The sequence below is a fragment of the Stegodyphus dumicola genome, chromosome 8 (genome assembly GCF_044657685.1).
Source record: "Stegodyphus dumicola isolate Sdum_Otavi_A_Nest chromosome 8, ASM4465768v1".
Lineage (NCBI taxonomy): Eukaryota > Metazoa > Arthropoda > Arachnida > Araneae > Eresidae > Stegodyphus > Stegodyphus dumicola.
The window spans coordinates 14,982,817-15,004,792 of record NC_140775.1 but is presented as its reverse complement, the minus strand read 5'-3'; the positions used below and the strand labels follow the sequence as shown (position 1 = coordinate 15,004,792).

Genomic DNA, 21,976 nt, shown 5'->3' with positions numbered 1-21,976 from the left:
TGATTTTATTCCAATTCTGCTTCACAATCTTCCAGAGTCGATCCAATGTTTTAGGATGCTGCTTATAAAGACCTTATTTTAGAAGCTCAAATGCACAACGGGGCACATCAGGGGAGTTGGGTGGGATGCATTTAAAGAGAATAGTTTCATTTCTCATTTTTTGAATAAATGGAGTAGTAGATTTAAAGGTATGGCTTGGAACCATATCCTGATGGAACTTAACACAGTGAAGATTGTTTGGATAAAGAGAAGGAATTTCTTCTTTAAAAATAGGTATTCAAATATATTTCTGATAGTAATCCGAATTAATTTTGGCATTTTTTTTCTACTTTCCTTATTTTAAATTTTCTGTTTTAACAGAATCCAGTAATAACCACAAGATCATTGAAAAAACTTTTCCTTGTTTTTTCTGAACCAACATTTAAGCCTTTTTCTCAAGTAAATCGATATTTTCTATTGCAATCAGGTAAATGTATATAAGCGCAATCAATTGTAACTATATATTTTCATTTTTCACCTGCCAAATAATTTTCATACAGTAATCTACTAACAAGTCTTATGCTGAGAAATATTGTTTAGGCATCTCTTTTTTTAAAATTAGCTTTAAATCAGGTTTTATAATTTCTTAGTTTCTACAGAGATATTTAAAGATTTTGCAATAGCTCTTTGCAAGGCTGAATTTTCCTTTAAAACATGGGATGAGACTTTAAATTTAATAAGAGCTGTGCATACCTTTGTTGGGTATGCATTTTTCTCAGTCAGATGCAAACTTTGATGTTTTTATTATTTCACTTATTTTATGTACAGAAATATTAAAACCATACTTTTCATATCTTTTTTTAATAATTGAATAAGAGTATTTTTATTTGGACAGTGCAAAAATATAGCCTTTGATCCATTATTTATTTTTCAAGGATATTTTAAAAGAAAAGAATATTTTTAATGCTGCAGACAATAATTGAATGTTATTCTAATTTGATGCCAGTCACGTATTGTATTTTAAAATTAATATTTTAAATTAACGAAGAAAATCAAAATTGTTACAAAAATGTGTGAACACCCTCTGTGTTTGACTGAAAGAATTTATTTCTATAAATGCAGGGATTATTATACAACAAGTAATTCTCATATGAAAGACTTTCAAACAGGGAAAGATTATGAATATCAAGTCTAGATATGTAAATTAATCCTGCATTAAAACCTGGCACATTATCATAGCTATTAGTTTGTTTTAATTTGCCAGGGAATTCAGAAATGTGTTGTTTAAAGAAAAACGAAGAATAATCAACACCATTAATAACCTCAGTACAAGCATTTAAAATATTCTTTTTTTGCAATGCTTTATTAAATAAAGTATTTTTTTAACATTAATTTTTTTAAATAATTTTGACATACTATTTTCATTTCTATACATCTTTACCTTACTAGGAAATCTTAGTTTATTGTTTGTGTATAGTTCTTATATAAATAAACAATAATTAAATATTTTGACAGATCATATTTCAGAATAACAAAACAAGCATTTTAACTTACGGATATTTTAAGGAGCAGTTTGTTATTTTGTTTGCAATATAACTATATAATGTTAAAAGATAACTTTCATGTAAGATGATATTTCATTCCTTTTTTACTTGAATGCATTTAAATCTGTATTTACTTCAAAGTGTCTAAGAAATATCTGAAACTGGACTATACCATAACTTATCTGCAATAATCATCCTAATTGACTTGGAAGTGCCAGTACATAGTTGTAAAATTTGTGAAATGTTTTCAATGTTTCAGCAAAATAGTGCATTTCTTTTTGTAATATGATCAATTTTATGATCATTCATTGTTTTTTAAGAAGTGTAAAAATATTATTATGAACATTTTTATAATAAAATGTATTTCTGTATGCATCTCTTAAATATTCAGAAACAAAAAAACATTGTTAAAAACTTTGTTATAGGCACAAAACAGACACATTTTTAGAACACAAATTTACATTAAGTTATTTGAGCAATATTGAGCTCATTATTTACAGCAGGTGAATATTTGTATTCTTTGTCCAGTTTGCTTTCAGCTACTTTAAAACTTGGTGATATAGTAGCACCACATGGGCATAGTTGACCTAAAAAATATACCAATTTAAAAAAAATTTGGGATGATTTTCAAAAATTAGTTTCACTGAAAACTAAAACTTGATATTAATAAAAATAAAACTATGAAAAAGTATTTTGAAACTATATGAATAAATACATACAATCTTATTTCTGTGAATAAAAGAAAAGTGATACAAATGGTTAGTTGGTAGATATAAGTAATTAAGTCTGAAAAACTGTGTTCAGATGTATTCACTGGAATTATCAAAGCATTCATTTGACAGTATTTCTGGACTGTGAAATGAATGCTTTGAAAATAAATATGATGCTATAAATGAATGACTGCTTTGAATTATATGAATTCTGTGAATATGAATGAATGAATGAATGCCTTGAATTATATAAATAAATAGATACAATTTTATTTCTGTGGGGAAAAAAAAGAAAAGTGATATAAATGGTTAGTTGGTAGTTATAAGTAATTAAGTCTGAAGTATTCACCACAGTTATCAAAGCATTCATTTCACAGTATTTCTGGACTGCTTTCTTATTGTTCTTGTGTTGGTCATAACAACATTTCTAAATGTCCATCTTCAAATGATCATCTAGTTTGAAGCAGATTCCACTTAGGGTGATTCTTTTGTGTGGGGTAACACACAAAAGAAGTCACAAGACTGTTAAAAACTGTTGCCAATTGGTTGTCACTAATTTTTAGCATTGAAGAATGTGCACTGTCTTACAGATTTGTTCTTTCTTAATAAAACTATTATTGCCTAGTGTTATATGCAGTTTTATATATGAACCATAAAGCCATTTAAAATTTCAGTGTGCAGTTTGCAGCAAGTTTAAAAAGACAATTATATAATAAAAGCAAAAATAATTGGAAATAGAAACTGAAATCGCACAAAATTTTTACAGTTTATTACTTTATATTAAGAAATAAAACAATTATTTCTCACAGACAATCATTAAATTTTTCATGGGAGTTTTCATCTCACAAGTTGCTCATCATGCAAGAATTTAATTATAACTCTCTGTTCTTATCTAATTTGAAGCATATTTTTTTTCTAACCTTTCAATACTCTCCAGTGCCAAACAGAAACTACTTTCCTACTTTTACTGAATACAGTCCCACTCATTCCAGTGCAATCAGCAGTATTCCTCACACATGACCAATGAAATATTATGATGTTCTGAGTCCCCATAGTGCTTAATTTTGCTGATTATGTGATTTAGTACTTTTCCACTGGATGATCTTACATTTTACAATCTCCTGTAAGTCATTCCAGAAACCTTACAATGTTAAAAGACAATATATTCATGCTTCTCTCTCATAAATACTGGCTACAGTAGTCTCATCTAGCCTAAAATATCAAAATAGATTACTTTTATTTGTGTACCTAAAATGTTATGAACTCTAGAATATCAGTAAAATGACAAATACTTTGATGTCAATGTTTACCTTAGGGAACAGTTTATGATTTTAGGAGGTTACTATTCTATGAATTTATAAATTTCATGAAAGAAATTTTCAAGGAAAAAGCAGAATGTTTCGAATGCTGGAAAAGTAAGATCTTTAATATTAAAAGATAATCCATCAAATCAAAGGACAGTTGCAAAATCATTAAAATGTTCAGCGTCAACTGTAAAAAAATTGATTAATGTTGATGTGAATCTTAAAAAGGTGGGGAAAAAAACATAATGTGCATCATCTTTTCCCATGACATATGCAGGATGTGCTGCAAAACTTTTTAAACGAAACATTCATCTGGACAAACATGAAAAATGTTGTCACAATAGACGAATCTTGGATGTACTTAAATGATTCCAATAAAAATAGATCCATTTATTATCATCAAAGAGGAGAAAAAAATCTCGAAACATGGTTCCAGGAAGCTAAAGAAAGTTTTCCTAAGGGATTTATATGATTATTGCTGGTTTTTAAGTAACAGCAAATTAAAAATAAAGACAGTGGAGAAAAATGCTAAGACCTACTCTACATATTATCAAAAATATATTTTACACCTAATTTTCAAATATGAAATACCTTCTGTTTACAGAGAGTTTTACAGAATCAGTAGAACTGCATCAAGACAAAGCACATAGCAATAACAAGAAATGGGTATCAAGGCTATAAACCTTTCACTCATATCTCTACTAAATCTTCTGATCTGTCACCAATGTATTTTTGGACTTTAAAAGCGGATTGTCCAAATGTTGACCTACAGCTCTCCTTGCAAAGCTGTTTCAGAGCAATGGGATGTAAAACCTCTTCCAATACTATGAAAGGCTTTATTACTGTCTTGAAATTACGGTACATAAAGATAGTGAAGAATATAGTTATCAAATACAACATTTAGAACATCAAAATTTTAGGTAAAATATTTCTGTAGTTACAATGAAAATCGCCTAAAAAATGTGAGAACAGCCTCTGTATGTCAACAACATTTATGTCACAAAAATGAAATGGAAAAAGCATTGGTTGAAATAAAAATCAATTAATGTAAATGATAATGGTTGGCAGGATTCATAGTTCTTCAAGATCTGTTTTCACTACGCACAGACATCACAAACTGTGCTGCTAGCAGCTACAGCATCTTGTTGATAAATTTGTTGAGACATGCCTGCAGCACAATGCTTTTGATTCTTGCAAGGAAGACCCAAGTTGTGATATGGCTTCAGCAAGTACCCAGAAGTTTGGCAGTTCCATCTTATCTGCTTCATATACGAGGTCTTGCACTAATAGACTGCTACATTTTCTATTAGCTGAACAGAAAGATATGCTTTCATGTGTAAAACTGAGCTGAATGAAAAGCTAGCAAACTTCTTATTCCTTACTGACCAGCTCAATTTTATATAGAAATATATTATCAGAAATCTTCCTGAACATTGGCAGGTCATAAATTCAGGTGACACTTAGCTTTCCTAATGATCCGACTTTTGGTTTTGTAAAACATAAGTATTCTTTGTATGAGGTTTTACCACCTTTTCAACATATCTCATTGATGTGCACAAGTTCAAAAACAGAAAACATCTAGTTAGGTCTTCAGCTTTATATTTTGAATATAACATATATGCTTACAATGTGCTGATGAGTGAGTGCTTCTTCATATCATGTTTTAAATAATTTTGAGACATGTTTTATAAAGATTTTTTATGCTGTTTTCAAGAGATATTTCCAGTTTAACAGCTTCAGCAATACTAATTCATTTATTTTTTGCCATATTTGCTGCATAACTGGTTGTAGTACTACAAATTTTACATTTAAATTAATTTGCTTTCAACTTTTTAATTAGCATCAGTGTCAAGGATAAGTAAAATTTTACTTGAATGTGGTCTTAGACCAAGCACTTAGCATCGCATATACTGTCTAATTAACTAAAGCATTATTGCATTTTTTCATATAAATGATTTAATAATTTACTATGCAAGTCACTTTTAGATGGAGATTTATGTTCAAGATGTAGCATCTTCATGAATGTATGATAAGGGCTTTTTGCAATATAAAATTATGCATTTGTAGCATAAAAGTTCATTTAACTGATGATATATTTTAGATTTTTGAGAACATGGAGTTTTTACAAGATATTTATTGAGATCACGAACCCTGTACTTAGAATTAGTCATTATTCAACAAACTTGTGCTTAAGATTAGATGGAGATGGAAGTGACACATTTCCTAGCATTGTATTAGTGTGGCTTGTTTAAAAACTTCTGTAAAAAACTTCTGTTTTCTGTATTCACTAATCAAAATCTTAAATCTTTGATTTTAACATATTTCCCATCACTTAAAAAATGGGAGAATGTCTAATTTTAATCAATGATTTTTTAAAAAACATCTGCTGATTAAAATCATGATTTAAATAATTGACACTCAGCCACAAATTTAAGATATGCTTTAAAAACAGCCAAGTCACTGTATCAATATGAAAGAAAAGTATGACAAATTAATTTAGTCCAGCAAGAGATGAAATATCAACATCAGTATATGATTTGTATAGTAGACCTAAAAATAAGATTCCTGTAGGATCGACGAAAACATACAAAAAGTAACAAAACTTTTTGAATCTCTGAAACCAGAGCAAAAACTAATAGATTTGGAAAAAAGGGTAGAGGGGGGGCTTTGACAGCAACTTTTGGCTGACCCTCCCTCCCCCCCAAAGAAAGTCATCATTACATATCAGATTTGGGCTGATAAAACAGATTTAAATAAAGATGGTAGTATTTTAGTTATTTAGCAAGGGAATTAATTCCTTGAACTGAACACTGCAAGATGTTATCAGGCATTTTCTAAGGCCCACAGATAAAACAGCTTAAAAGAGATTCAGATTTATTGTAAATTCAATGAACACCATACTGTTTCAATACAGAGTCCTTATTTTGCTAACCTTCTTTACAGATGAAAATATAAATTAAAGAGCTACTTCCAATCAGTACATAATATACTCTCCAATTCAATAAGCTTTATTATAAGAGAAGTGTCAAGGTTCATATGCAGTTACACATATTGCTCTTTGAGAAACTTGCATAAAGAGCACAGAGAAAAGTTTCTGCAGAACGGAATATTCTCACAAAAATAACTTTTTCAGCAATATGTAATTATTTTATGTTAAATGATTTGTGGTATTAAATAATCAATTTTAAGTGTACCCGCATGTGACTGAATCCAAAGAAATTTATTATTATTATTTATTTAAAATTTTTATATTTTGACTTCAATTATATTTATTAAAATTTTTTTTAACTGCTAAGTGATACTAGATGACACTTTTGGGAGGGCGATGTCACAAAAAAGGCAGCTGACACAGAAGCAATATGCTGAAATGGATGAATATCTAAGAAACAACAGTAGTAACAATTTAGATTAAGAACTACCAAGAGAAACTAACAATTTTAAAGCAATTACAGGGATGATGAAAAATTCTGGGAAACAGTAGCCTCATCAGAAAAAAAAAAAAAAAAAAAAAAAAAAAAAAACGGTGCCCAATTCAACAATACTGGATCATTAAGACTTGTGCATTTAGCATTTGCCAGCAACAGAAGATATGTTATATAAATCAATTTTCCAATTATTTCAATAACATTATGAAAAACAATTGTACACCTGACTGAAACTTATGCATTGATGAATCTGTAATTTTATGGCATGAAAGATTATTGATCATAAAGAGCAAGAAATATAAGATAAAACTGCATGAGTTATAAGCAAATCTAATGGAATGGCTTAAATGGCAAATCAAAAACTGTTGTTTACAGTGATGAACATGCTTCCCAAGTAATCTTGCAGTTGATGGATTTGTTAAATAAGGGATATATGTTATATACAGAAGTTTTTTTTTTTTTTTTATAAATATTTGCACTTACAAAAAAATATACATGAAAACAAAAGCGATATTTGTGGCATCTGTGCAATAATCAAAAGAAATTAAAAAACATTAGTGGGGGGGGGAGAAGAAGACAATGCACAGAAGTGAACTGATAGTTGTCAAAAAGTGGAAAAATAAGCTCAATATTCTTAAAATGTTTTGAGCATACAAAAGGTGGAGCTGGTTGAAGTCTGAAACAGAAACAGGAAATTTCACTCCAAAACTAAATATAATCAAGGATTACGATATTGAAATGCCAGATGTTTAAATACCAAGTTACTACAGCACTTCGAAAAAAATATTAGGTGGCTGAAAAATAGCTTAACATATTATTAAAACAGACATACACAATGCACATTTACTTTTTCTGAAATGCAGAAAAAGTATAATTAAATCTTTAAAATTTAGAGAACTACTGATCTCATCTCTAACTTGAATTTACAAATTCAAAAAAAGCTGTAACAATCCAAAACAAACTGAATCTCAAAACTTGGAAAGCATACCTCCTATAGCAAAAAAAGTGACCAACAAAGAAAGGTGTGTTATATTTGAACCATCTAAAAGAGATGATGGAAAACATGATATTTTTGTCTAGCATGCAAAAAGGAGCCTCCTTTGTTAATAAAACAATGCTTTAAGCATATCATAATTAAATTTTGTTTTTATGGAGTTGTTTAGTTCCATTTTTTTATATTTTGAAAATCTTGTATAATAAAGAACCAGGGGGGGGGGAAATCCTTCACTTGCATTTACAACATATTAACTTGTGGGTATCTTAACAGTACACTGCCAATCAACACCTAAAATATAAACCAATTCCTTTCCCTCCATTAGTATAAGTTTTATTAGTCCTCCTACCATTGTTTGAATTGTTTATCAACAAGAGTACTCACATAGCATGTTTTTTAATTAAGGGCCACTTTGTTGTATACACTAATATCTGTCACGCAGGCGGCAACGAGTGCTTGCGTCATATCCCGACATCCCTTGGAAACAACTGTGCTCAGTTGCAGCTGTGTAGGTAACCTGTATGGTCTGTTCTGTGTCTTTAAAATGTTCAAGATTATCGAATCACCTGCCCCATGTGAGGTAAGGTCAGTGATATGTTTTTGTCAGCAAAAAATCTGTCTACTGCAGACTGTCACTTGGCAGATTTGTGAAGTTTACAGGGCTACTGCCATGAGTGAAGGCAAAATGCTTATGTGAGCCAGAGACTTCAAAGCTGGTCGTGACAACGTTCATGATAAGTCCTGCTACGGTCGCCCATCTGTGACCACAAGTGATATAGTGGCTACAGTTGAAGCGAAAATTCTTGAGAACAAGTGTTTCACCATAAGGACTCTGTCAAATGAATTTCCTGAAGTGTCTAGTCTAGGATGTGAAAACGGCCGTGACCTCTTGGTTATCGGAGCAGGCAGCAAGTTTCTATGAACAGGGTATTCAAAATCTAGTTTTAAGATATGATAAGTGTTTAAACAAATTTGGCAACTATGTTGAAAAATAGAGCAACATATGTAGAATCTAAAAATAAATTTGGTTTTTGAAAATTTTCTTTTGTTTGGTTTTTATTTTAAACACCCCTTACTTAAAAAACACATCTCATAATTTAATGTAATCTGGAATGGAAAAACACTGCTAATCATCTATTAAAAACTGCTCAGTTATAATAATAAAACAAGTTCTCAATTATCAATCTTCTGCTTCTCATTGACTCTATAGAAATAAATGAGTAATTAGAAAAAGAAAAAAAAAAAAAAAAAAAAAAAACCTATACTATTTTCATTTTGAATGCTGATTTAATTTACATAACCAAATAACTTCTTAATCATATTAAACTGCTTAAAAGTACAGGTAAATTGCTAATAATACTTTTCTGTGAATTATAATATGGAGTATTCCCTCTTTCCTATGCACTTTTAACTGTTGCTTGACTGATCACCATTTATCCATTAAACCAATTAATTGGCAGCATATTACCCCCCCCAAAAAAACAATCTGTAACTGCAGTATTTCTTTCTTTCTTTTTTTTTTTTTTTTTTTTTTTTAATGGAGACCACTTTTATGAATTATATTCACTGCAGGCCACCTAACTCTTGTTTTCCTTGAAAGCAATTTTTTTAAACATGTGTTACTATCAGTTTACTTATGTTTTAAAAAGACAATTAGTTAAAAGTCATTTAATTATGTACTAGTATTAAGTTAATGAAAGAAAATTTATATTTGTTTTTAATGATCCAAGCTTATTAGAATTTGTATATAGCTAACAATTAAATAAAATGTTGGCATTCCCATTAATGAGAAGGATGAGTGTGTTGATGCTTCCACATCAGTTTATGTTTGGATCTATAAATGTAAAAAGCACCACAGTCATAGTACTTTGAATCGCTGTTTTGTTGCCAGGATTAGAGGGGGAAGTCTGTAAGTACATAATTGGTAATAAATTTCATAAATTTTCAGTCTTGGAAAAAAAATGATAGACAATTATCATGTGCACTTTAAAAACTCTGAGATTTCCAGGTATAATTCCCTTTTTAGAAGTCTAGGGAGACCACAAGGGAAGGTTTCAAAACCACTTGTGGTTCATGAACTGCAGACTGAGAAATGCTGTGCTACTGTACTACAAGACCATACATAACACTATCCCCCTCGAGAAAAAGAAATATAGAGTTTAATTTAATATTAAATATTTATCTACACATAGAACAAAAACAATAAATTTCAATAATCAATAAATTCTAGAATACATTTTTCAAATGTTAAAGCATTATAAAAATTCAGAAGTCAAACAACAATTGTCTTCATTATAAAAATATTTTGCATATGGAATGTACATGCAATTTGGAGCTACACCACTTTTCATTTTTCAGAGACAGAAAGTTTTTTCCCTTCTCATATATCACATTTCCTTGTATCAATTACAAATAGGACTTAAAGTAATATATAGTAGAAAATAGATAATATTTACCTTTCCAGCAGAATGTTCCAATTTTTGAGCTGCATTCTGGGCAAAGAATCTAGGAAAGAAAAGAACTAATTTTAGAAAAAATGTGCACAGACAGTAATTTATCACAAGTTCTCTAATGAATCTCACATAAAAGACATAAACACCTGGATTGATTTTTGTACCTTTTAGCTTAGTTTCAGACTGTCACTGTTTTAATGTGATTTTACATATACAGCGGAACCTCTAGATACAAATTTAATTTGTTCCAGCACTGTATAGCAAATTTCTCGTATCTAGAAACCAACTTACTCATTGAAAATAATGGAAATCCATTTAATCTGCTCCACACCCCCAAAAATATCAACATAAAAATAAATTTTTCTAATAAATAATGCTGGAAGCAGACTCTGGGTCAGAATCACTTAACTTTTTTTTAGTTGCAATTGCTTTACCAAAACCTTACCTAATAACACTTACTTCTGTCTCCTTTTTAAGATGCCTCTAAAATGCAACAAACACTACATTGTCATTATGTAAGTTCATGGTTCGCCTATCGAAACTTAAGTCAGGAATACTCTTAAGGCCACAGTTTTTTCCATGCTGAATTCAGGGTCCTCACTGAAACTTGGAAAACTTGGATGATTAGGATGCTGAAGTGATCCTTCCAAAATTCTCTGAGGGTCAGGCTTGTATTTGCAGTCCCTTTAAAACACCTTTGAAACAGAGCCTTTAGGTTTTTAAAGTTGGAAATAACTTGCTGGTCTACAGATTGGAGAAGTGGAGTGGTGTTGGGAGGAAGAAACTTAACTTTTATGAACTGAAATTCCTCCAGCAAATCATCTTCAATGCCTGGAGGATGTGCAGGAGCAATATCAAGGATGACCAAAGCCTTCAGTGTCAACTTATTTTTGTGAAGGTATTTCTTCACTGAGGGACCAAAAACTTAACTGACCCACTCGATGAAAAATTGCCATGTTACCAAGGCTTTGTTGTTGGCCCGCCACATCACATTCAGATGGTTTTTCTGAACTTTTCCCCTCTTGAATATGCCTGGATTTTCTGAGTGGTAGATGAGTGACGGCTTGATTTTACAAGCCAGGCAAAGATTTCTCCTCTTGCGCGATGTAGGTCCTCTTGGGCATTCCCCCCCCAAAGATGTATTTCATCACAATTTAAATGCTTGCTGGAGAAGAAAGCCCTCACTAGTAATATACTGTAGGAACTCTGGGTGAAAGTTATAAGCAGCAGCTCGCAGCCCCTCCATGTCGCACAACAGTGAGCACACCGGTTCTCTTTTGAAATTTTTCGACCCATCCACGGCTTGCCTTAAATGCCATTTCATCTTCAGTTGACATACCTGGTGTTTTTTAGAGAAGGTCCAAGTACAGATTCTTAGCCTTAGTGCAAATGATAGCTTCCAACACCAAAATGCCTTTTAACTGCTTCTCGTTAATCCACACAACAACAGCTTCTCAACATCTTCTAGGAGTTTTGGATGGTGCTTGGAAGAAACGGTAACTCCTTAGGCCACATCAAGTTTCTTAATTTCTTCCCTCTTCTTCAGAATAGTGCAAATCGTCGATGTCGAACGGGCATAAGTCTTCACCTATTCCATCACTCTTACACCATGCTTATGTTTATCTATGAGTGAGTGAGTTTTTTGGTGCAAAAATAAAGATGATTATAATGCACCAAACATGAGGTAGGATGATCTAATTTGAGGAAATAAAAAACAATTTCTTAGTAGTAAATAAAGTAATTAGTAAAATAATTAGTAAATAAAAAAGGTGGACAAATGTACCAAATCCAGAGCATGAAGTCATAAAAGCAAACATTAAAATACAATACACAGTCTTTCAAAACAGATTAGATTAAGTAATAAAAGCTCTCTTTTAAATAATAAAATAAATTACAACTGACATCTCTTCTGATTAAACGGTCGAGAGGTAAGTCACAGCTATTAAAATGTTTCTGACAAAGACTATTAAAATATGGACATTCAATTAAAATAAGATGGACTGAAAACAACAACAACAGCAAACTCTTATCCTGTTACTGAAAGCAACTGTGGTGTTTTGTAATGATTGCTGCCAGTAAGTGGGTTTGAATCCACACCTTCTAGACACTCCGTTATCTCACTCCATATTAAGCAGGAGGAGACAGGTGCTAACTACAAAGGTGGGCAAAAGCCAATAGGCTAAAACGAGGCAGAGCACGTCAGCCGAGAAAGGGGGCCTCAAAGAAAAGCCAAACAACTGAAAGAGGAGGAGGTGCTTTTCGGCTAAAAAGGAGAAGAAGCAAAAAGCTATAAACTGATATAAGAAGCGGTAAGCCTTCACGGCTAAAAAAAAGGATGAACAATAAATGACAATAGGCTAAAACAAGGCAGAGTACGCCAGATGAGAAAAGGGGCCTCAAAGAAAAGCCAAAAGGCTAAAAGAGGAGAGGGGTGCCTTTAAGCTAAAAAGGGAAGAAGCAAAAAGCTAAAAACTGGTCTAAGAAGAGGAGAGCCTTCGCGCTAAAAACGAGGGGTGGGGGGACAAAAAACAAATAAATAAATAAAAAACTCAAAGATGTATAGGCGAAATGAAGCAAAGCCTATCGACAAAAGGGGACTGAGAAGGAAGGCCAAACGGCGAAAGGAAAATGGAAAGCTTTGCAAACTTAAAAGCAAAAAGGGAGGGAGTGATGACGACTGAAACAGGAAGTGAAGGGACGGCTTGCTTTTTTTTTTTTTTTTTTTTTAAATAAATGAACAGACATAAATAAATGAATAATAAACATATAAGCAGATATGCAATTTGTTACAGATGTAAGTAAGCACTATAGGGATATACATATAAATTAACATACATACACATAAATACATATAAATGAACATATACACGTGTAAGGGGAGTTGAAGATGCTTTGCTAGGGTTCAATAAACAATTCCAATATTTTCCACACAACAGACGACATTTAATGAAAATAACAAAAAAGGTACAGATTGAATTGAATACAAGTGCTGTTCTGCCTTCTTGCGCTTGTTAGATATAAACACAGTCCTTTATCACTTTTAGAATCTAAATAGCAGCTTAGCGCCTAACCACCTTCTCGTGGAGACATTTTTATCACCTTCGCGTGAAATAGACGACTGTCTGTCTGTATCATACTCCTCTTTCACCTCGCTCTTGCTGATCGTGCATAGGTGAGGCCCTCGGTGGTTGTGTTGCACTTACAAATACCACAACTTGGCGATCCTTACTTTTTTCGCCCTGGAAAACACGGATCAGCAACACTAGAACATCAAGACAGCACCCAAAAATAAATTTAAGGAGGGGAAAAAAAAAAAGAAGGAAGACAGAGAGAGAGAGAAAAGATGAAGAAGAAGAAAAAAAAAAAAAAAAAAGAAAGAAAGAAAGAAGTGCGGAAGAATCACACACAGTCCTAGACAGTAGCAGTCCAAGCCTTCAGGTGATCAGCTACTGTAGTGGTACATCCAGGACCTTCATGGTGTCCTACTTTTCCCACCAGGTAGTGATCTTTGCCTTTCGCCGCTGTTACACGATATGGACCGAAGAACCTTAACTTTAGACCACCTCCATATTGCGTTCTTTGTATGGCAACTAGGTCATTCACATTGTACACCTGTGCCTCTTTTCTCTTCTTGTACGTTTTTCTATTCTCTTCCTGAATTTTTAGAATATTTTTCCTTGCTTCCTTTCTCATATCTTCTTGATCTTTCATCATAATATTTCTTTCTTCTTCTTTGAGAATTTCCATAATCTTTAAGTCCTCTCAATTTCTCATTTTAACATCAGTGAGGAGCTCAAATGGAGAACTCTTTGTACTTCTGCTCTTAGTGCTGTTAAAGATCCACTGTACATCTCCCAACATATTTGTACCACTTGGTTGGATCATCTATGGATAATCTGGATAGGACTGGAATCAGAGTGAGATGAATTCTTTCCACTTGTCCATTTCCTCTAGGAACGCCTGTAGTTGTAAATATGTGCTGGATCTTCTCTTGACTACAGTAATCTTCAAAATCTTTAGAGGTACACCTTTGTCACTTATTATTCTCAAAGGATTACCGAAAGTTGATTGTTGTAGTTTCAGCTTCTGCAATGCCTCTTGAGCTGATATAGACTTCACTGGATAGAGCCACATAAACTTTGTGAATGCATCATACACGGTTAAGATCATTGTAGTTCTTATTTGTCGAAGGTAATGGTCCTATAAAATCGATATGATAAGTGCTCAAAGGGATACTATCTTTTAGTATGGGATTCAGCAACTCTTTGCCCTTACCTCGTTTTCTATCGCACAAAATACATTCTATACAATTTGAAATGACTTGTTCAATTTGTTTTCTAAGGTTAGGAATATAAAAGTCGATTTTCAGCAGATCTCCCGTTTTAGACACTGTGAAATGTTCCTTGTTGTGGATACTACGTATGATTTCTAGCTCTAATGCTTCGGGTACCACAAGTAGCTCGCGACCACTGTCGAACTTGTATAATATACCATTATTCACTAGGAAATCTTTCTTTAGTCCTATTTAATATTAAATTAAACTCTATATTTCTTTTAGCAACTGGAGATGCTCATCACTTCTTTGTGTAGCTGCAATTTTGGCTAAAACTTCTCCCTGAGAACAAGTAACCATCATGGTAGAGTTTCTACTTAATGAATCCACATGCTTCATTTGCTGCCCAGATCTGTGAACAATTTTGTAGTCAAATTCTTCTAGAAGTAACTCCCGTCTCACCACTTTAGGGGTTAGATCTTTCTTAAACATAGTCTTCTGGAAAGCATCGCAATTCGTAATTATTCTGACGTTAGATCCTAAAAGGTAATTCCTGAATTTCTTTACAACTACTATAGCTAAAACTTCAAGCTCATAATTAGATAGCTTCTCTTGTTGGAGACTAGTTTTTTTACTCATGAAGTAAATGGGGTGTAACTGACCATCATCTGACTTTTGTAGCAATACAGCGCCGAAACCATAACTTCTTGCGCTCTGTATGCAATTCTAATGGTCCTCCTTGTTTAAAAATATGAAGAATCAGACTTGTCGATAAAAGTTCTTTCAATTTATTAAATGCTTCTTTTTGTTCAGGCCAAAATTTGAATTCTGTTCCGTTACGAAGAAGATCACTTAGTGGTTTCGCTATTTTTTAACAGTTGGCAATAAATTTCTTAAAATACAGAGTAAGACCGAAGAAATTCTGAATCTGCTTAAGGCTTTTGGGCTCCGGGAAATTTTGAACAGCCCTGGTCTTTTTCAGCAGAAGGGCGAATTGTACCATCCTCAATAACATACCCGAGAAATTCTATTTTTCTTTTCAAAAATTGGCATTTCTTAAAATTGATCTCCAAACCATATATTCTTTGGCTACTTCTAAAACACGTTTTAACTTTTCTAAACCTTCTTTCTCCTTTCGTGCTGGAATAATAAAATCGTCCATGTAAGCAACAACAGTGTCATCCCGAATTAAATCTCTTAAACACATTATAAATAAATATTTGGAACACACTAGGGGACCTGCACAAACCAAAAGGTGCATTTAGGAAATCATACAAGCCTGCATGAGTAATAAATGCCAAATATTTAGTGCAGTTTTCCTCCACCAGAACATGAAAAAAACCATTTTTTTAAGTCTAATGTCGAAAAAACCTTTGCTTCACCCAAACGATCTAAAACCTCTTCTACTTATGCCATGGGAAAAGAATCCTTAACTATTTTTTTTATTTAATTGCCTGAAGTCAACACGAACTCGTGTCTTGCCACATTTTTTCCTACACGAAATCATTGGGCGAAGCATATTCTGAACACAATGGGCTTTATAATCCCCTCCTTTAACCATTCATCTATTTGATCGTTAACAATTTTTTAGCCAACAAAAGGAATTCTCCTCGAACACTGAGAAACTGGAATTTCATCTTTTAATATTACTTTCATTTAAGTCTGTACTGCATAGCTTTTCTAACGGTTTATACTCATTAATAAGAGTGGGAACAGTACTGCATAATTCTTTATCCTTAATGTGCAATACATCTCTTTCGCTGTCTCCCTCAATGGCTGCAGAAATAAATAAAAGACAAAAAAATTACTTTCCGAAGAGATGGAATCATTTTCATACTGTGTAATCATCACTTCCTCAGACCAGATGTTAGCTAGACAAGAAGGCAGCATAACGCATTCTGTAATTAGGCCATGAACCATTGCTGCTTCTATCTCTTTTTGTTTTTTGCTTTCGCATAAAGAAAAAATAAACTTAGCCGTTTCCGCTTTAACCACATAACCAAACAAACTTTTGAGTTCTATGCATCCACATGATATTTTATTCAGAAAAAGAGATTTCTTTACAACTGTCAATTCACTTCTAGAATCTGTTAAACATTTTATTTTCTTATCATCAATCAACAATTCAATAAATTCTAACTTATTTCTAGCTGCATTATCCGATCCAATCTCTAACCCAGATACCTTTTTTTGAGACAAACTTTCCTCCTTTTCTAACCGTTTGGGACAATTTGTCGCAAAGTGAAATTTTCCTTTACTACCACAGACATAGCAAATATGTTCTGTTTTACTACTATTATGATTTACAAGCTTCCCTGAATCCTTGAAATTGCTCTGAGCTTTTCCAAGATTGTTTCTGGAAAAATTAAGCTTTTTATTTTCTGGAGTTTCGATTCGCATGTTACTGGTATCAGCTAAAGATTTACGCCTGGATGAATAATATAAATCACATTCTCTCCCCAACTGATTTGGTTGGAACCAAGTTTGGCTATTCCAAACACTAATATGTTCCTTTGTTTTAGAATCCAGAGTTTCATACAACTTATCAGATACAATAAGATCACACAAGTCAATAACTTACAATAATAATTGAAAGTTGCACCGATGCAAACTGAACATGCAATTCAGATGAATGTCTCTGAGCATTTTTTAAATTGCTAACATTCACGCGGTATCGGCTGAAATTCTTTCAAGATTAGAGTTTTTAATTTATCATAATTCGCGATCTCTTGTTCAGAAACATACGTTAAAACATTATTACATTTATCACCTAATAAATTAATCAACACTTCTGATTTTAACTCCACTGGTATGCTTTTAGTAGTGAATGAAAAAGCTTTCTCAAGTGAATGAAAAAACAAATGCAGAGCTTCCGGTTTTCTGAGGTACAGCTATAGTTAGTGTTTTACTGCTTTTAATGATACCTTCAACACTAGTCTGCACGTTTCTTCTATCAGATGATAATGATTGTGATTTTAAATTTTCTAGCTCAATCTGCTTCTCAATTTCAGCTAATTTAAGACGTTCGATCTCTAACAGATAATGTTCATTACTTGTTTTAGGCATCCGATCCTTGACAATCGATTTGAGGAGGCCACGAACAAATTAAATGTTCGTTTTGAAGGCATCAGAATTTTGGATAATTTTTTTAATGTCAGCGTTTTTAGCGTTTTATGGAACATTCTCTCCGATTTGTTCCGCAATTACTATTAAATCATTTTTCTTTAAATTATTTAAGAAACTTATTTAAAAAACAAAACAAAAGTATTGCTATCTTCAAGAAAGAAATAAAGCAAAGTTTTCACAGTACCTTCTTTGAAGTATCCCAGTATTCCGGACAGAGCCCCCAGATTTTGTGTGGGTGGGGAGTTGAAGATGCTTTGCTAGGGTTCAATAAACAATTCCAACGTTTTCCACACCACAGACGACATTTAATGAAAATAACAGAAAAGGTACAGATTGAATTAAATACACGTGCTGTTGTGCCTTCTCGCACTTGTTAGATATAAACACAGTTCTTTAATCACTTTTAGAATCTAAATAGCAGCTTAGCGCCTACTCGCATTAGCTGTCGTATATGCAGTCAAGTTACCACCTTCACACGGAAACAGAGTTCATTATTTAACACCTTCACATGCAGACCTACAACTTACCACCTTCTCATGGAGACATCTTACCACCTTCGCATGGGATAGACGACTGTCTGTCTATACCATACTCCTTTTTTACCTCGCTCTCGCTGATGGCGCATAGGTGAGGCTCTCTGGTGGTTGTGTGGCACTTACGGATACCACATACATATAAATGAATATACAAACATAAATGAAAATATATATACAAATGAAAAATTATATACATACAAAATACATACAACGAAATTATACACAATGAAATATATACATAAATGAAAAATTAATTAAAGGAGTATAAAATTCAAATAAACATGTAAGCAGATAGGTAGTAGTTTCTTACAGATGTAAGTAAATACTTGTCTATAGTTACTAAATAATTGTCTATAGTGACTAAATAATTACAGATGTCTATAGTGACTAAATAATTGAACATTACATTGACGTGAATGGAAGAAAAAAGTAACAATCAGAATGACATAAACATTGTAGGCTTGAAGATAAGCAATAAAATCTGAGTTATTTACATGCATAAGTTGCATAACTGACTTCATGACGTTAAGAGCAGAATTAGATTTTGCCAATGTTCCCATGTGTTCTTGATCGACGAGGATTTGTTGGTACTGGACCCCATATACTATGTTTTAAATTAAAGTCGCCCCAGATGACTATTGGGAAGATCATCTGAATCATTTATTATTTCCTCTAATGTAATTAATATTGGTTCAATTTCTGTTCTTGGAGAACAATAGACCAAGATTTATATAAAAGAGGGCGATCCTTCTACTTTGATTACTGTTATTTCCTCCATTTGAGAATCTGAATGATTGAGTCTTACAATTATGGCAGCTTTTGCTTGGTGAGAATAGATCCTGTATTTTTGTGGAAAGCCACTTAAAACATTTTTAATGAGGTAAGGTTCTTGTATGCAAGCTATTTTAAAATTTGGAATATTTTCAATGTCAAATTTTAATTGTGCACTTGCACTCCGTGAGTCCTGTAAATTTAACTGTGTTATTTTAATTACATTTATAATTAATCTTTTTAATTAACAGATCCATTTCTCTTCGTTTACTTGCACAATTATTACTTACATTACTATAATTGTTATCCAAATTCAAATGATAATGCGTGTTAGCATTCTTGCAGTTGACACATTTTTCTTACGGAGAATTGCATCCTTTGTTAAGGTGTCCTTTTGCCACATTTGAAACACTTTTTGCATTGAATTACTCGAATATACTCACGAATGTTTTTGCTTGTCCAACAAATATTAACTTTTTGAGATTGCATTATCGACTTAAAAGCTGTGGGGTCAATGACGGACTGACAGACAAACATTACAGTTTAAACAAATAGGCTCATTTTCAGCTTTCAGAACATAGTTATGTGTCACTCTAGTGTGACCAATATTGAGGCGAGTCCAAAGAACTTATTCCTTACGATTTCTAGTTACATCGAAATACTTAATTCTAGGCTTTACATTTCACAACTTGTTATGAAGCTGAATGTCCCAAAGTTGTTGCATTTTTTTTTTTTTTTTGATCTTCTCTTTGACAATACAATAGATGTCTCTAAAAGGGATGAGGTGACTGGACAGTTCAACAGCACATTTCGCTGTGATACCTGCCAGCTCAATCCCCTTTATTCCTGCATTCTCGGGACCCAGCACTACAGGATTTCATATCCACGACTCGTTAAGTTTATATGAATCTTGAGAACATCCACTATTACTGGATTTTGAGTGTTGAGAAAAGCTTCTAATGATCTAAGTGCACTATAGGAGTCTATATAAACTATGAACATTTTGTGGCAGAGCTTTGAGATGCAAAAATGACTATAATATATTGCAGTTAGTTCAGATGTTCAGACTGAGAAAGCATAGTGCAAGCGTCTGCCCTCCATGTGATCTTGAAGTACAAATGCCATCCTGATATGATCATTTGACTTGGATCCATCTGTATATACTGAAAGATAACTGCTATATTTATGCCAGTGCTCAGCAAAGAGTTGTCTGTAAATGGTCTTATTAGTGCTTGCCTTCACGTGATGGTTGAAAACATTAAGAAGCTGGATCCATACATTTTCCCAAGGTGGGATTTCTAAATTCTGCGCTTGGGGGTACATATCAAAGAGGGAGAGTTCCTCAATGATAGGGCAAACTCTTAAAGAAAAGGTAGGCATACAGGATGGACATGTTTCAAATAAAGTGGTACACACATTATCAAGTAAGGACAGCTTATTAGGATGTTCAAGTTGCGATAAAATATTGCAAAAGGAACAACTGCTCGAGCCTCAGATAAAGTCATAGCTTGTTAGAGTCAACATACAGGCTCTGGACAGGAGGTGTCCTGAAAGCTCTAAAACAAATCCGCAGAGCTTGATGGTGAACAGGATCTAGTTTTAAAAATACTGATGAACGAGAGAATCCATAAAGAACTGAAGCATAGTTCAGTCTAGAGCGGACATGTGCTCTGTAAATGCGAAGCACAGAGCAATGCTCTGCACCCCAGGAGGTGTTCGGCATGACTTCTAAAATATTATTTTTAAACACTTTTTTCTCAGGTTTAAAAAATGAGAAAGGAAAGTCAATTTTTGGTCGAATGTCACTCCTAAAAATTTTACTTCAGGTGCAACTGGAATAATTATACCATTCAGATATAACTCAGGCTCAGGATGGAGAACTCACTTCCTAAAAAGTGTGCACACAAAGCTTTCTGTCTCAAAAATGTAAATTCCTGTTTGTCTGACCACTCTTGGATCTTATTCAGAGCCATGTGCTATTGCCTCTATACGTATCATCAACATATAGAGATCTCAAGATGGTGGGAGGAAGTTCTTTCAATACAGAGTTTATTTTTAAGCTGATCAGGGCTACACAAGCACACATCCTTGAGACACACCCTCTTCCTGTTCAAAAACATCCGGCAAAACAGAGCTAATTCTTACTTGAAAAATTCTAATGTTAAAAAAATTCTGAATGAAAATTGGTAGGTCGCGGCGCAAGCCACTGTCGTGAAGATCTCGAACTATACTGTATCTCCATGCCTTATCATAAGCTTTTTCAAAGAATACTGAGACAAGGTGACTTCTTACAAAAGCTTTTCTAATGGATGTCTTTAAAAAGGAGCATGTTGTTGTCCTCCCCTTTTGAAAACTGCTTTGATAAGAAAATATAATATTATTCTTTTCCAAGATGTAGACTAAGCGGCTGTTTACCATTTTTTCAAACAGCTTGCATAATGCAACTCATAAGGCCAATTGGCCATTAGTTGGAGGGATTCCTTGGATCTTTCTCTGGCTTAGCAATAGGAATTATAACAGCTCTCCTCCATGCACTGGGAAAAATACGTTCCTTCCACACCCTATTGTAAAGAGTGAGAAGGGCAGTCGGTGACTTATAGGACAGATACTTCAGCATTTCGTAATTCACGCCATCAACCTGGAGAAGACCCATGTGTCTTAAACAAAGCTTTCCTTAATTCAAGCATAGTAAAATCTCTATTATAAGGCTTAAAGTTAGAAGAGTTAAAAGGGATGGGATTTCTCTCAGAAAGCTGCTTGATAGAAAGAAATACAGGTGAGTAATTTCTGCTGGAGGAAAAGGTATTAAATGTCTCACTAATAGTATTTGTGTAGGCGGTTTTCTCTCTGTGAGAAACTAC

General features: G+C 33.1%; 1 protein-coding gene across 5 annotated transcripts in view; it reads right to left on the bottom strand.

Moving 5' to 3' along the window:
* Positions 1 to 1,923: 1,923 nt before the first annotated feature.
* The window catches only part of LOC118193873 (dual specificity protein phosphatase MPK-4-like), a 42,482-nt gene continuing 22,429 nt past the window's right edge, over positions 1,924 to 21,976 (bottom strand). For 4 of the 5 annotated variants that reach the window (XM_035365039.2, XM_035365036.2, XM_035365037.2 and 1 more), the window contains 2 exons: positions 10,413 to 10,461; positions 1,924 to 2,110 (listed from right to left, as the gene is read on the bottom strand). In XM_035365039.2, the coding sequence (XP_035220930.2) occupies positions 2,068 to 2,110; positions 10,413 to 10,461 (92 nt within the window). In that variant the 3' untranslated portion in view covers positions 1,924 to 2,067. Of the gene's footprint in view, positions 2,111 to 10,412; positions 10,462 to 17,992; positions 18,066 to 21,976 lie in introns of all 5 variants that reach the window. The other variant, XM_085821596.1, reaches the window with a different exon arrangement.